A 17,723-nucleotide genomic window follows, 5' to 3' on the forward strand; every position below is an offset into this window, starting at 1 on the left:
TATCTATTTTTATTTTTGAAATTTACCAGTAGCTGCTGCATTTCCCACCCTAGGCTTATACTTGAGTCAATAAGTTTTCCCAGTTTTTTGTGGCATAATTAGGGGTCTGTTTATATTCGAGTATATACGGTAGTCCCTTTAGGGGGATTTGAAATAGGTATCCCCTATACTAAATGCAGCAATACTTTGTAAAAAAAAAAAAAATATATATATATATATATATATATATCTATTATGATTTATATTATAATATTTATTTATATGCGTGTATGCAATTGAAATATCAAAAAGTTAATTTCAGCTGTTAAATACAGAAAGTGAATCTCATATAGGGTCATTACAGAGTGATCTATTTCAAGTGTTTATTTCTGTTAATGTTGAAGATTACACCCCTTAAATCACATACAGAAGGGACTAATTTCCCAATTTTTTTTCTGCTGATGGAGCTGTATGGCGGCTTGTTATTTTTGCGGGACAAGATGACGTTTTCAGTGGTATCTTTTTTTTTTTTTTCACATTTGTCCTTTTGATCGCGTTTTATTGCACTTTTGGTTAGGCGGTATGATAATAAAGCATTGTTTTTTGCCTCGTTTTTTTATTTTTTTACTGTGTTCACTGTAACGTTCCGGATGTGGCGATACCAAATATATGCACGTTTATTGTTTTTTTTTTTTTTAATTTTCATAAATGTATTTAGTGGAAAAACATGTTTGTGTTTCTTTAAAATATTTTTACATTTTCTAAAAAAAAAAAAAAAAAAAATTATACAGTATATACTCGAGTATAAGCTGACCCGAAAATAAGCCGAGACCCCTAATTTTGCCACAAAAAAAAAAACTGGGAAAACTTAATGACTCGAGTATAAGCCTAGGGTGGAAAATGCAGCAGTTACCGATAAATGTCAAAAATAAAAATAGGTACCAATAAAAGTAAAATTAATTGAGACATCAGTAGGTTAAGTGTTTATGAATATCCATATTGGTCAGGAGCCCCATATAATGCTCCATACAGTTCATGATGGGCCCCATAAGATGCTCCATATTAAAATATGCTCCATATAATGCTGCACAAATGCTGATTATGGGCCCATAAGATGCTCCATACAGACATTTGCCCCATATAATGCTGCACATGGCCCCATACGATGTTCCATACGGATATTTGCACCATATGCTATTGCTGAGATGAAAAAAAAAAAAAAGGACATACTCCCCTCTCGTCGCTCAGGCCCCCGACGCTTGCTATACTCACCTTTCCCGTTCCACCGCTGAGCGCCGCTGTGTCTTCCGCGTCCTCTGCACTGACTGTTCAGGCAGAGGGTGGCGCGCACACTAATCACGTTATCGCACCCTCTGACCTGAGCGTCACTGTAGAGGACGCAGAAGACGGAGCGGCGCCGACGGTGGAACTCAGGACAGGTGAATATCGCGCACTGCCCCCGTTATACTCACCTGCTCCTGGCGCGGTCCCTGGTTCTCCGGGCACTGACAGCTTCTTCCTGTATTGAGCGGTCACATGGTAACGCTCATTACAGTAATGAATATGCGGCTCCACCCCCTATGGGAGACCATATTCGTAACTGTAATGAGCGGTACCATGCGACCGCTCAGTACAGGAAGAAGCTGTCAGTGACCGGAGAACCAGGGACTTGCAGGGACCGCGCCAGGAGCAGATGAGTATTATTAGACAGCTGCCGCTCCCCCTCCCCTGCCGACCCCTGGGAATGACTCGAGTATAAGCCGAGAGAGGCAATTTCAGCCTAAAAAAAATGGGCTGAAATTCTTGGCTTATACTCGAGTATATATATATATATATATATATTTGCATTGTCCCATACTGGGACATCACCGTATAGTGTCAGATCGTTGATCTGATACTCTGCAATGCTTCTGCACTTCAGAGTATCACATCAGCATTTGATAGGCAGGGACGGAGGCATGTCAGTGACTCGCAAAGCCACCTTTCCTGCAGGACCCCATTTGGCGGCCAGGGGTCTCCATGGAGACCATCAAGACAATGCGATCGCATTGCGTAGTTCTGATGAAAGCGCGCAGAGAACTTATTTCTTGCACGATGCTCATCTAGGTCGCTGTCATTACTGACAGCAGCAGGAGAGGGGTTAAATGTCAGCAAAATGTGCGAGCACTGATAGTGGGCGTTGCTGCAGGGACACCCACACCCGATCCCCGCGGTGCAGAGCGTTAGGCCGCGCGATTGTTCCGCCATACATGTTCTGCTATTTGCGGTAACGCAGCTCCCGCAGAGCAGTACATGTGCGGAGCATGTCAGGAAGATGTTAATATCTTATTTAGTAATACAAATCACATTGCAAACACCAGCTCCTGTTTAGAAAATACAAACTTTATTTTTTTTTGTTCAAAGCACCTCTGCATTACTGATGCGTTTCAGATTAATTGGTTGGTTCTTATACTGAACACCGTGAATATGAATGGCATGGAATAATAATGCCACTGGCCCTCCATGTGCTACTACTGGGAGGAGGGGAGAATAACACAGATCTGGGACAACGTAACTTACCATATCTGTAGCTTAATTCTCTTGCCATCTAGTTCTATTGTCCTGATTTTAAAGTCAATACCTGTAGAAAAAAATGACAATATTAATAAAAGAGCCCTAATACAGATGTGGCCATGGGCACAGTCGAGCATCAGAACTAGAGTTGTGGTGACTAATTCAGCTTCCCTACCTTTCAACACCATGTTCCAAATTATTATGCAAATGACATTTTTATTGGATTTTCCTAAATGGTCAGTGCAAATGACAGTCAGTCTAATAAAAGTCATCACCCGTTAGAGTATACATTGAATTTTATTGAAGAAACCTCCCAATGATAACAGTATAATCTCCAAAATGAATAAAAACTCAAAATGCACTGTTCCAAATTATTAGGCACAGTAGAATTTCTAAACATTTGATATGTTTTAACCCCTTAGCGACCGCCGATACGCCTTTTAACGACGGCCGCTAAGGGTACTTAAACCACAGCGCCGTTAATTAACGGCGCTGTGGAAAAAGTAAATAGCGCCCCCCAGAGTCGGATTTTCTCCGGGGTCTCGGCTGCCGGGGGTAGCCGAGACCCCAGAGAACATGATTCGGGTTTTTTTTTACCCAGCCCGCATTTGCGATCGCCGGTAATTAACCGTTTACCGGCGATCGCAAAAAAAAAAAAAAACGCAATCTCTTTTTAATTTCTCTGTCCTCCGATGTGATCGCACATCGGAGGACAGAGAAAAGGGGTCCCAGGTAGCCCCCCAATACTCACCTATCTCCCCCGGTGCTCCTCGTGGCTCCCGGTGGGCGCCGCCATCTTCAAAATGGCGGGCGCATGCGCAGTGCGCCCGCCGGCCGGCCCTGCGAGAATCTTTGGGGTCTCGGCTGCCGGGGGTAGCCGAGACCCCAAAGAGCATGATCGGGGTCGGTTTTACCGACCCGTTTTGTGATCGCCGGTAATTAACTGTTTACCGGCGACCGCAAAAAAAAAAAAAAAGTAAAGTAATTCTCTGTCCTCTGATGTGATCGCACATCAGAGGACAGAGAAATAGGGGGATTCGGGAACCCTATCATACTCACCTGTGTCCCTGGATCCTCCTGGCCGGCGGCAAAAGAAAATGGCGGGCGCATGCGCAGTGCGCCCGCCATCTGTCTCCATCTGCTGGCCGGCAGGAGAACAGCAGTTGGGGCTAAAATTAGGGTTAGGGCTAGGGTTAGGATTAGGGCTAGGGTTGAGGCTAAATTTAGGGTTAGGGTTGGGGCTAAATTTAGGGCTAGGGTTGGGGCTAAATTTAGGGTTAGGGTTGGGGCTAAATTTAGGGTTAGGCTTTTTTCACACTTACGTCGGTACGGGGCTGTCGCAATGCGTCGGCCCGACATACCGACGCACGTTGTGAAAATTGTGCACAACGTGGGCAGCGGCTGTAGTTTTTCAACGCATCCGCTGCCCAATCTATGTCCTGGGGAGGAGGGGGCGGAGTTACGGCCACGCATGCGCGGTCAGAAATGGCGGATGCGACGTACAAAAAAACGTTTCATTGAACTTTTTTTGTGCCGATGGTCCGCTAAAACACAACTGATCCAGTGCACGACGGACGCGACGTGTGGCCATCCGTCACGATCCGTCGGCAATACAAGTCTATGGGCAAAAAACGCATCCTGCGGGCACATTTGCAGGATCCGTTTCTTGTCCAAAACGACGGATTGCGACGGAATGCCAAACGACGCAAGTGTGAAAGTAGCCTTAGGGCTAGGGTAAGGGTTGGGGCTAAAGTTAGGGTTAGAGTTGGGATTAGGGTTAGGGTTTGGATTAGGGTTGGCATTAGGGTTAGGGTTGGCATTAGGGTTAGGGTTGGGATTAGGGTTAAGGTTAGGGTTGTGATTAGGGGTGTATTGGGATTAGGGTTAGGTTTGAGGTTAGGGTTGAGATTAGGATTAGGGGTGTGTTGGATTTAGGGTTTTGATTAGGGTTATGGTTAGGGTTGACATTAGGGTTGTTTTGGGGTAAGGGTTGTGATTATGGTTAGGGTTAGTGATTAGGATTATGGATCAGGTTGGGATTAGGGTTAGGGGTGTGTTGGGGTTAGGGTTGGAGCTAGAATTGGGGGGTTTCCACTGTTTAGGTACATCAGGGGGTCTCCAAACACGACAGCCAATTTTGCGCTCAAAAAGTCAAATGGTGCTCCCTCCCTTCTGAGCTCTGCCGTGCGCCCAAACAGTGGGTTACCCCCACATATGGGGCATCAGCGTACTCGGGATAAATTGGACAACAACTTCTGGGGTCCAATTTCTCTTGTTACCCTTGTGAAAATAAAAACTTGGGGGCTACAAAATCTTTTTTGTGGAAAAATATATATATTTTTTTTATGACTCTGCATTATAAACTTCTGTGAAGCACTTGGGCATTCAAAGTTCTCACCACACATCTATATAAGTTCCTTGGGGGGTCTAGTTTCCAAAACGGGGTCACTTGTGGGGGGGGGGGTTACTACAGTTTAGGTGCATCAGGGGCTCTGCAATCGCAATATAATGCCCACAGACCATTCTATCAAAGTCTGCATTCCAAAAAGGCGCTCCTTCCCTTCCGAGCTCTGCCGTGCGCCCAAACAGTGGTTTACCACCACATATGGCGCATCAGCGTACTCGGGATAAATTGGACAACAACTATTGCAGTCCAATTTCTCCTGATACCCTTGTGAAAATAAAAACTTGGGGGCTAAAAAATCTTTTTTGTGGAAAAAAAAAATATTTTTTATTTTCACGACTCTGCATTATAAACTTCTGTGAAGCACTTGGGCATTCAAAGTTCTCACCACACATCTAGATAAGTTCCATGGGGGGGTCTAGTTTCCAAAATGGGGTCACTTGTGGGGGATTTCTACTGTTTAGGCACATCAGGGGCTCTCCAAACGCGACATGGCGTCCGATCTCAATTCCAGCCAATTCTACATTGAAAAAGTAAAACGGCACTCCTTCACTTCCAAGCTCCGCGGTGCGCCCAAACAGTGGTTTACCCCCACATATGGGGTATTGGCGTATTCAGGAGAAATTGCATAACAAAATTTATGGTTACCTTGAGGGGTGTAGTTTTTAGAATGGTGTCACACTTCATTATTTTCTATCATATAGACCCCTCAAAATGACTTCAAATGTGATGTGGTCCCTAAAAAAAAATGGTGCTGTAAAAATGAGAAATTGCTGGTCAACTTTTAACCCTTATAACTCCCTAACAAAAAAAAAAGAATGGTTTCCAAAATTGTGCTGATGTAAAGTAGACATGTGGGAAATGTTATTTATTAACTATTTTTCGGGACATATCTCTCTGATTTAAGGGCATAAAAATACAAAGTTTGAAAATTGCAAAATTTTAAAAATTTTCGCCATATTTCCGTTTTTTTCATAAATAATCGCAAGTAATATCGAAGAAATGTTACCACTAACATGAAGTACAATATGTTACGAAAAAACAATCTCAGAATCAGCGGTATCCGTTGAAGCGTTCCAGAGTTATAACCTCATAAAGTGACAGTGGTCAGAATTGCAAAAATTGGCTCGGTCATTAAGTACCAAATTGGTTCTGTCACTAAGGGGTTAAAGAACTGGAAATGCTGATTTGTTGAATTTGCAGCATTAGGCGGTCACATTCACTGAACAAAAAAGCTATTTTACTCCAAAACATCCTAACAGGCAAGTTACCTGTTAACATAGGAACTCTTCTTTGATATCACCTTCACAATTCATGAACTTGTGAGTTTTTGGAGAGTTTTTTCTTGTATTTCTTTGCATAAAGTCAGAATAGCCTCCCATAGCTGCCGTTTTGATGTGAACTGCCTCCCACCCTCATAGATCTTTTGCTTGATGATGCTCCAAAGGTTCTCTATAGGGTTGAGGTCAGGTGAAGATGGCGGCCACACCATGAGTTTATCTCCTTTTATGCCCATAGCAGCCAATGACTCAGAGGTATTCTTTGCAGCATGAGATGGTGCATTGTGATGCATGAAGATGATTTTGCTCCTGAAGGCACGTTTCTGCTTTTTATACCATGGAAGAAAGTTGTCCGTCAGAACTCTATATACTTTGCAGAGGTCATTTTCACATCTTCAGGAACCTTAAAGGGCCCTACCAGCTGTTTCCCCATGATTCCGGCCCAAAACATGACTCCTCCACCTCCCTGCTGACGTCGCAGCCTTGTTGGGACATGGATGGAGTAGTGGATGGTTGGTGGATGGCCACCATCTGGACCATCTAGGGTTGCTCGACACTCATCAGTACACAAGACTGTTTGAAAATTAGTCTTCATGTATATCTGGGCCCACTGCAACCATTTCTGCTTGTGAAAACTGTTTAGGGGTGGCCGAATAGTAGGTTTTTGCACCACAGCAAGCCTTTGAAGGATCCTACACCTTGAGGTTCAAGGGACTCCAGAAGCACCAGCAGCTTCAAATAACTGTTTGCTGCTTTGTAATGGTATTTTGGCAGCTGCTCTATTAATCCAATGAATTTGTCAGGCAGAAGCCTTCCTCATTATGCCTTTATCTGCATGAACTCTATCTGTGCTCTGTTTCAGTCACAAATCTCTTCACAGTATGATGATCACTCTTAAGCTTTCATGAAATATCTAATGTTTTCATAACTTGTCAAAGGCATTGCACTATTTAACGCTTTTCAGCAGCAGAGAGATCCTTTTTATTTCTATTAAGGCTTGAAACCTGTGGCCTGCTTAATAATGTGGAACATCATTTTTAAAGGGAACCTGCCACCTGAATTTGGCGGGTCCTTTTTTGGGTCATATGGGCAGTGTTTTCAGGTCTTTTATTAACCCCTTTTTTTCTCCGCTGGCCGCACACTGGTCGCGAAATTGACTTGTCGTTGATTCGCTTTCCTCCCTAGTTAACGCATGTGCAACGCAATCTTGCCTTGTGCACGCGCTGTATGCTTTGCCCAACTGCGGGCAAAGCCGAAAACCATTAGTGCGCATGCGCTGGTGCACTATGTCCCGGAAGTATTTTGCTGTGTTCCGGGACATAGCGTGCGGCCTTTAGATTCGGGCAGATCTCTGAGTGAACTGTGATATACAGTGGCTTGCAAAAGAACAAATGTCCTGCTGTAATATCTTTTAACCCCTTCCCAACAAGCACCATACACATACTGCTCTGCGGGAGCTGTGTTCCCGAAAACCGCAGTATATGTACGGCGCTGCGATCGCACAGCCTCACACTGAGCGCCGTGGCGATCGGGTGCGGGGGTCAGCTGTGTAAGAGCTGACACCCTGCAGCAATGCCACGATTGGTGTTTGCACCAATCACGGGCATTTAACCCCTCTGATGCTGCTGTCAGTAGTGACAGCAACATACTTTGCACAAAAAAAAAAAAAGCATGAACCGCACCTCCATAAATCATACATTGATCTAAAGCATCGCATGAGTTCCTAGCACGCTTCCATCAGGACAATGCGATTTGATCGCATTGTCCCTAATGGTGTCCATGAAAGATGTCCGCGGGGTCTTGCAGGGAAGGTGGCTTGTGACCGCTTGCTGGGAGCAGGAGTTGAGACGCCTCCTCCCCTGCCTGTCAGACGCTGATGTGATACTCTGCAGTGCAGAAGCATTGCGGAGTATGAGATCAGTGATCTAAAACTATACAGTTATGTCCCAGAATGGGACAATGTTAAAAAAAAAAAAAAAATTATATATATTCCCATAGACGTGCAGCCGCATATTCATTACTGTAATGAGCGGTAACGGTGACCGCTCACTACAGGAAGAAGCTGCAGCGCCGAGGAAGCAGGTGAGTATAACGGGGAGGGGAGCGCAGCGCTGCGCGATAGTCACCTGCTCCTCGTTCCGGCACCGCTCCGTCTTCAGCAGTGACGCTCAGGTGAGAGGGCGCGGTGACGTGGTTAGTGCGCGCCCTCAGCCTGAACGTCAGTGCTGAAGATGGAGCGGTGCCGGAACGAGGAGCAGGTGAATATTGAAAGTGCCGGGGGCCTGAGTGACAGAGGTGAGTATGTGATTTTTTTTTTATCACAGCAAATGGGGCAAGTGTCTGTATGCAGCATTATATGGGGCCATAACGTTTGTGCAGCACTATATGGGGCAAGTGTCTGTATGGGGCCATAACGTTTGTGCAGCACTGTATGGGGACATAACGTTTGTGCAGTACTATATGGGGCAGGTGTCTGTATGGGGCCATAATCAACGTTTGTGCAGCACTATATGGGGCAAATATCTTTATGGAGCATCTTATGGGGCCATAATCAGCAATTGTGCAGGATTATATGGGGCATATTTTATCATGGAGCATCTTGAAGGGGCCACATAAACTGTATGGACCATTATATGGGGCTCCTGATTCAATATGGATATTCAGAAACACAACCTACTGATGTCTCAATTAATTTTACTTTTATTGGTATCTATTTTTACTTTTGACATTCACCGGTAGCTGCTGCACTTCCCACCCTAGGATTAAGAATAAAAAAAAAAATCCCCAAATAAAGGCGATAAAAAAAAGAATGTAAAATATAAATAGTAACGCTAAAGACGTCATCTTTTTTAGGCGAGCATAAAAGTGCCGTCAGTTTTGTGCGCCTCTGAGAAGAAGGACACCGTCAATTATTGAAAAAACGGATCAGTTGCAGATTGTGAAAAACTGATGCGACAGATCCGTTTTTCACTGGACCCTAAAAAAAAAAAAAATTAAAATCTGAGCATACTCCGTTAACCCCTTTCTGACATCGGACGTACTATCCCGTCGAGGTGGGGTGGGCCCGTATGACCACCGACAAGATAGAACGTCATACGCGATCGGCCGCGCTCACGGGGGGAGCGCGGCCGATCGTCAGCTGACTATCGCAGCTGACATCCGGCAATGTGCCAGAAGCGGTCACGGACCGCCCCGGGCGAATTAGGCCCCGCCACACTGCGATCAAACATGATCGCAGTGTTCCGGCGGTATAGGGAAGCATCACGCAGGGAGGGGGCTCCCTGCGGGCTTCTATGAGACCCCCGGAGCAACGCAATGTGATCGCGTTGCTGCGAGGGTCTCTTACCTCCTCCTCCCTGCAGCAGGCCCGGATCCAAAATGGCCGCGGGGCTGCATCCGGGTCCTGCAGGTAGGTGGCTTCACTGCGCCTGCTCAGAGCAAGCGCTGGTAAGCCTGCAGGAGTGCAGGTCAAATCGCTGATCTGACACAGTGCACAGCAAAGTGTCAGATCAGCGATCTTACACTATAACATGATGCCGCCCTCCCCACCCCCGCAGCAATGTTATAGTGTAAAAGAAAAAAAAATATTCACGTGTAAAAAAAAATAATAATTTCTGCAAAAAAAAATAAAAATAAAATATTGTTCCTATAAATACATTTATCTAAATAAAAACAACAAAACAATAAAAGTACACATTTAGTATCGTCGCGTCTGTAATGACCCCACCGATAAACCTATATCACTAGTTAACCCCTTCAGTGAACACCGTAAAAAAAAAAACAAAAAAAAAACAACCACGCTTTATTATCATACCGCCAAACAAAAAGCGGAATAACACGCGATCAAAAGGACTGATATAAATAACCATGGTACCGCTGAAAACGTCATCTTGTCCTGCAAAAAAACGAGCCGCCATACAGCGTCATCAGCGAAAAAATAAAAAAGTTATAGACCGCAGAATAAAGCAATGCAAAAAAAATTTTTTTTTCTATAAAATAGTTTTTATCGTATAAAAGCGCCAAAACAAAAGATATAAATGTAATCGTACTGACCCGAAGAATAAAACTGCTTTATCAATTTTACCAAACGCGGAACGGTATAAACGCCTCCCCCAAAAGAAATTCATGAATAGCTGGTTTTTGGTCATCTGCCTCACAAAAATCGGAATAAAAAGCGATCAAAAAAAGTCACGTGCCCGACAATGTTACCAATAAAAACATCAACTCGTCCCGCAAAAAATAAGACCCCACATGACTCTGTGGACCCAAATATGGAAAAATTATAGCTCTCATAATGTGGTAACGCAACAAATATTTTTTGCAATAAAAAGCGTCTTTCAGTGTGTGACGGCTGCCAATCATAAAAATCCGCTAAAAAACCCGCTATAAAAGAAAATCAAACCCCCCATCATCACCCCCTTAGTTAGGGAAAAATTAAAAAAAATTATTTCCATTTTCCCATTAGGGTTAGGGCTAAAGTTAGGGTTAGGGTTGGGGCTAAAGTTAGGGTTTGGACTACATTTACGGTTGGGAATAGGGTTGGGATTAGGGTTAGGGGTGTGTTTGGATTATGGTTTCAGTTATAATTTGGGGGTTTCCACTGTTTAGGCACATCAGGGGCTCTCCAAACGCGACATGGTGTCCGATCTCAATTCCGGCCAATTCTGACTTGAAAAAGTAAAACAGTACTCCTTCCCTTCCGAGCTCTTCCGTGTGCCCAAACAGGGGTTCCCTCCCACATATCGGGTATCAGCGTACTCAGGACAAATTGAACAACAACTTTTAGGGTCCAATTTCAACTGTTACCCTTGAGAAAATACAAAACTGGGGGCTAAAAAATAAATTCTGTGGGAAAAAAAAAGAAGAGAACTTTTATTTTCGTGGCTCTGCGTTATAAACTGTAGTGAAACACTTGTGTTGTGAGAACTTTGAACCCCCATCTAGATAAATTCCTTGGGGGGGGGGTCTAGTTTCCAATATGGGGTCACTTGTGGTGGGTTTCTACTGTTTAGGTACATTAGGGGCTCTGCAAACGCAATGTGACGCCTGCAGACCATTCCATCTAAGTCTGCTTTCCAAATGATGCTCCTTCCATTCCGAGCTCTGCCATGCGCTCAAACGGTGGTTCCCCCCCATATAGGGTATCAGCGTACTCAGGACAAATTGGACAACAACTTTTGGGGTCCAATTTCTCCTGTTACCTTTGGGAAAATACAGAACTGGGGGCTAAAAAATAATTTTTGTGGGAAAATTTTTTTTTATTTTCACGCTCTGCGTTATAAACTGTAGTGAAACACTTGGGGGTTCAAAGCTCTCACAACACATCTAGATGAGTTCCTTAGCGGGTCTACTTTCCAAAATGGTGTCACTTATGGGGGGTTTCAATGTTTAGGCACATCAGGGGCTCTCCAAACGCAACATAGCGTCCCATCTCAATTCCAGTCAATTTTGCATTGAAAAGTCAAATGGCGCGCCTTCGCTTCCGAGCTCTGTCATGCGCCCAAACAGTGGTTTACCCCTACATATGGTGTATCGGCGTACTCAGGACAAATTGTACAACAACTTTTGGGGTCTATTTTCTCCTGTTACCCTTGGTAAAATAAAACAAATTGGAGCTGAAGTAAATTTTTTGTGAAAAAAAGTTAAATGTTCATTTTTATTTAATTATTCCAAAAATTCCTGTGAAACACCTGACGGGTTAATAAACTTATTGAATGTTGTTTTGAGCACCTTGAGGGGTGCAGTTTTTAGAATGGTGTCACACTTGGTTATTTTCTATCATATAGACCCCTCAAAATGACTTCAAATGAGATGAGGTCCCTAAAAAAAAAAACGGTGTTGTAAAAATGAGAAATTGCTGGTCAACTTTTAACCCTTATAACTCCCTAACAAAAAAAAATTTTGGTTCCAAAATTGTGCTGATACAAAGTAGACATGTGGGAAATGTTACTTATTAAGTATTTTGTGTGACATATCTCTGTGATTTAATTGCATAAAAATTCAAAGTTGGAAAATTGCGAAATTTTCATAATTTTCGCCAAATTTCCATTTTTTTCACAAATAAATACGTCACAAAGTACAATACGTCACGAGAAAACAATGTCAGAATCACCGGGATCCGTTGAAGCGTTCCAGAGTTATAACCTCATAAAAGGGACAGTGGTCAGAATTGTAAAAATTGGCCCTGTCATTAAAGGGAACCTGTCACCTGAATTTGGTAGGGGTTGGGGGGCAAGCGAGTTATTACTACTATTTTCCACTGTTTAAGCACATCAAGGGCTCTCCAAACGAAGTATGATGTCCACTCTTGATTCCAGCCATTTTTTGTTTATAAAGTTAAACGGCGCTACTTCCCTTCCGAGCCCTGCCGTGTGCCCAAGCAGTAGTTTTCCCCCACATATGGGGTATCTGCGTACTCATGAAAAATTGCACAACAAATTTTAAGGTCCATTATTTCCGGTTACCCTTGTGAAAATAAAAAAATGGGGGTTAAAGTAAAAATTGTGTGGAAAAAAAGATAACTTAAAATGTAAATTTTTTTTTCTACATTGCTTTAGTTGAAGCACCTGAAGGGTTAATAAAGTTCTTGAATGTGGTTTTAAGGACTTTCAGCGTTGCAATTTTTAGAATGGTGTCACTTTTTGTTACTTTCTGTTATATAGACCTCCGAAAGTCACTTCAAATGTGAGGTGGTCCCTAAAAAAAGATTGTAAATTTAGTTGAAAAAAAAAAAAAAAAGAGAAATCGCTGATCAACTTTTAACCCTTATAACTTCCTAACTATAGTAACTAATTTGTGTTACATATCCTCTGATTTAAGAACATAAGAATTGAAAACTGCGAAATGGTCAAAATTTTTGCCAAATTTCCAACATTTTCACAAATAAACAAGTCATATAGAACAAATTTTACCACTATTGTGAAGTACAATATTTCATGAGAAAAAAAAAAAAAATAAATAAAAAAAAAAACCAAAACACAATTTCAGAAACAGTGGGATCCGTTGAAGCATTTCAGAGTTATTACCACAAAGTAAGGGTACCGTCACACTGAAACGACGCTGCAGCGATACGACAACGATGACACAGACAGCTCTCCAGCGACCAACGATCCCGAAGTCCCCTGGTAACCAGGGTAAACATCGGGTTACTAAGCGCAGGGCCGCGCTTAGTAACCTGATGTTTACCCTGGTTACCATCGTAAAAGTAAAAAACAAACAAACACTACATACTTACCTACCGCTGTCTGTCCCCGGCGCTCTGCTTCTCTGCACTCCTCCTGCACTGGCTGTGAGCACAGCGGCCGGAAAGCAGAGCGCTGACGTCAACGCTCTGCTTTCCGGCTGGCTGGAGCTCACACAGGATGCAGGAGGAGTGCAGAGAAGCAGAGCACCGGGGACAGACAGCTGAATGTAAGTATGTAGTGTTTGTTTTTTTTTACGTTTACGCTGGTAACCAGGGTAAACATCGGGTTACTAAGCGCGGCCCTGCGCTTAGTAACCCGATGTTTACCCTGGTTACCAGTGAAGACATCGCTGAATCGGCGTCACACACGCCGATTCAGTGATGTCAGCGGGAGATCCAGCGACGAAAGAAAGTTTCAAACGATCTGCTACGACGTACGATTCTCAGCAGGGTCCCTGATCGCAGGAGCTTGTCAGACACAGCGAGATCGTAAGGATATCGCTGGAACGTCACGAATCGTATCGTCGTAGCGATCAAAATGCCACTGTGTGACGGTACCCTAACACTGGTCAGAATTTGGCCTGGTCAGGAAGGTGAAAGTTAGCTCAGTCACTAAGAGGTTAATGGTGTTGTACTCTTTCAGAAAAGGTGTGTATATACTGACAGACCATGTGACACTTAGATTGCACACAGGGGGACTTCCTGTCACTAAGCATCTGACTGATGAAGGTGCTTGAACCAGAAATTTTAGAGGCTTCATCACAAAAGGGGTGAATACATATGCACATGACAATCATTAGTTATTCGATCCCATAAATTAAATTTTTGACTATTTTTCTCACTTAGACTAGTGCTGATACATCACACAAATCAGATTACACAAATATTTACACAGGTTGTAAAGTAACAAACTGGGGGAAGACTTTTGTAAGCCACTGTAGAGAGACATTGAGGTTTCCTTTTCTTCTGCCCTTCCTGCACCACCTGGGCCCTTTCAATCCACCAAGTTCTGCCCTTTGTGACTTTTTCATATGAAACCGTTGTTTCTTCTACTTTGTGACCCAAGAGATCTTCCGGTCACAGAGTGTATGACATACTGTTATACCGACACCCTGGCTCAACCAGTGTTACGCTCTTTCCTCCTCTTACATGCCTTTGGCTACTCCAAGTATTTTATGGACCAGAAAAAAAAAATATCCAAGGACATGAATCTGTAAAAATCAGAGTGCATACCTAAGGGTGGTGTATGGAGGGCCATCTGCGTGTGCAGACAAGCCCCTCATTATTGTGACTGCCTAACCCTACAAGTAGACGCTTGCTCTCACTGAACACGTTGCATCTTTACAGAAGTCTTCACTTCCTGCTGACACTGCAGCTACCGAGGAAGTGACTGGCGCCTTTCACACCGGCTCATCTGCTGCCTTATAACTCTAAACCAGTGTGTTTCCCAAACTCCAGTCCTCACAGGTCATGCTCTCAGGATTTCCTTAGTATTGCACAGGTGGTGGAAGTTTCATCAAGGCATCAGGAATTGTCTCACCTGTGCAACACTATGGAAATCCTGAAAACATGACCTGTGGGGTCCGTGAGGACTGGAGTTTGGGAAACACTGCTCTAAACACTGTGCACTACCATGTACATGGGGGTCCTTCATATGTACCAGCAGAGAAGCAGGAATGTCGGTGGAACACTGTGGATTTTGCACTTGTGCATTGCTAGTTTCAGACTCCTCCGACGTTTCGGTTCTAGTAGGCATCGCAACACTGGAGCAGGTTTTCTTAAAATTCCTACTCTTCTGATAGACATTACTGACCGAGTCCCATACTGTACAATCACCGCTGTCCGTGTAGTAGCACATCACCTTGGAGCAATTGGTGAATGAGGTTTTTCTTAGCAAAGACTCATTTTTTACGTTTTAAGAGTCATGGAGGGGTTGTATGTAAAACGACACCATACATCACTATAGCTCAGAACGTCATTTCATACAAGCATGCAATAATTCTACAGTATGCAGAGAACTACTGGAGTACACAAGTCCGCTCTGCTAAATTGCTGACAGCACTACGACAGGACAACAGCAGTTGTAGATAGGTTTATAACGAGAGCGTTCTGCTGTATTGTCCCACCTCACACACACACTGGCTCTGCAGCAGAGAGGACAACTGCTGTTGTTTTGTAATGAGACAAAGTTCAGCTCTGCTGTACTGTCAGTTACAATCACACACAGCTCTGGAGTGAGATAAGGAGAGCAGACTGTCAATACATGGTTCTCACTGGTAACGACCCCCTTTTATTTCTAATAAGGTCTTTGGGCAGATTCTCAGAGAGATCTACAGTTGTGGCCAAAAGTATTGACACCCCTGCAATTCTGTCAGATAATACTCAGTTTCTTCCTGAAAATGATTGCCATCACAAATTCTTTGGTATTATTATCTTCATTTAATTTGTCTTAAATGAAAAAACACAAAAGAGAATGAAGCAAAAAGCAAAACATTGATCATTTCACACACAACTCCAAAAATGGGCCAGAGAAAAGTATTGGCACCCTCAGCCTAATACTTGGTTGCACAACCTTTAGCCAAAATAACTGCGACCAACCGCTTCCGGTAACCATCAATGAGTTTCTTACAATGCTCTGCTGGAATTTTAGACCATTCTTCTTTGGCAAACTGCTCCAGGTCCCTGATATTTGAAGGGCGCCTTCTCCAAACTGCCATTTTTAGATCTCTCCACAGGTGTTCTATGGGATTCAGGTCTGGACTCATTGCTGGCCACCTTAAGGTACCGTCACACATAACGATATCGTTAACGATATCGTTGCTTTTTGTGACGTAGCAACGATATCGTTAACTAAATCGTTATGTGTGACAGCGACCAAAGATCAGGCCCCTGCTGGGAGATCGTTGTTCGCTGGAGAAAGTCTAGCACTTTATTTTGTCGCTGGATCTCCCGCTGACATCGCTGAATCGGCGTGTGTGACGCCGATTCAGCGATGTCGTCACTGGTAACCAGGGTAAACATTGGGTTACTAAGCGCAGGGCCGCGCTTAGTAACCCGATGTTTACCCTGGTTACCGTTGTAAATGTAAAAAAACAAACACTACATACTTACATTCCCGGTGTCTGGTCATGTCCCTCGCCTTCAGCTTCCCGCACTGACTGGTGAGCGCCAGCCAGACGTAAAGCAGAGCACAGCGGTGACGTCACCGCTGTACTTTACGGCCGGCGCTCAGTCAGTGCTGGAAGCTGAAGGCGAGGGACCTGACCAGACACCGGGAATGTAAGTATGTAGTGTTTGTTTATTCACATTTACAACGGTAACCAGGGTAAACATCGGGTTACTAAGCGCAGGGCCGCGCTTAGTAACCCGATGTTTACCCTGGTTACCCGGGGACTTCAGGATCGTTGGTCGCTGGAGACCTGTCTGTGTGACAGCTCTCCAGCGACCAAACAGCGACGCTGCAGCGATCGACATCGTTGTCGGTATCGCTGCAGCGTCGCTTAGTGTGACGGTACCTTTAGAAGTCTCCAGTGCTTTCTCTCAAACCATTTTCTAGCGCTTTTTGAAGTGCATTTTGGGTCATTGTCCTGCTGGAAGACCCATGACCTCTGAGGGAGACCCAGCTTTCTCACACTGGGCCCTACATTATGCTGCAAAATTTGTTGGTAGTCTTCAGACTTCATAATGCCATGCACACGGTCAAGCAGTCCAGTGCCAGAGGCAGCAAAGCAACCCCAAAACATCAGGGAACCTCCGCCATGTTTGACTGTAGGGACCGTGTTCTTTTCTTTGAATGCCTCTTTTTTTCTCCTGTAAACTCTATGTTGGTGCCTTTGCCCAAAAAGCTCTACTTTTGTCTCATCTGACCAGAGCACATTCTTCCAAAACGTTTTAGGCTTTTTCAGGTAAGTTTTGGCAAACTCCAGCCTGGCTTTTTTATGTTTCGGGGTAAGAAGTGGGGTCTTCCTGGGTCTCCTACCATACAGTCCCTTTTCATTCAGATACCGACGTATAGTACGAGTTGACACTGTTGTACCCTCCGACTGCAGGGCAGCTTGAACTTGTTTAGATGTTAGTCGAGGTTCTTTATCCAACATCCGCACAATCTTGCGTTGAAATCTCTTGTCAATTTTTCTTTTCCGTCCACATCTAGGGAGGTTAGCCACAGTGCCATGGGCTTTAAACTTCTTGATGACACTGCGCACGGTAGACACAGGAACATTCAGGTCTTTGGAGATGGACTTATAGCCTTGAGATTGCTCATGCTTCCTCACAATTTGGTTTCTCAAGTCCTCAGACAGTTCTTTGGTCTTCTTTCTTTTCT

General features: G+C 44.0%; 1 protein-coding gene across 3 annotated transcripts in view; it reads right to left on the reverse strand.

Annotated features, from left to right (window-relative positions):
- Window positions 1-17,723, reverse strand: part of RAB8A (RAB8A, member RAS oncogene family) — a 73,043-nt gene that overhangs the window by 41,734 nt on the left and 13,586 nt on the right. For all 3 annotated transcript variants that reach the window (XR_011315353.1, XR_011315352.1, XM_069740359.1), the window contains exon 2: window positions 2,539-2,599. Coding sequence is in view for 1 of the 3 variants with exons in the window: in XM_069740359.1 (XP_069596460.1) it covers window positions 2,539-2,599 (61 nt within the window). In the remaining 2 variants the exon portion in view is untranslated. The remainder of the gene's footprint in view (window positions 1-2,538; window positions 2,600-17,723) is intronic.

This window comes from Ranitomeya imitator, chromosome 1 (assembly GCF_032444005.1).
Source record: "Ranitomeya imitator isolate aRanImi1 chromosome 1, aRanImi1.pri, whole genome shotgun sequence".
Taxonomy (NCBI): Eukaryota; Metazoa; Chordata; class Amphibia; order Anura; family Dendrobatidae; genus Ranitomeya; species Ranitomeya imitator.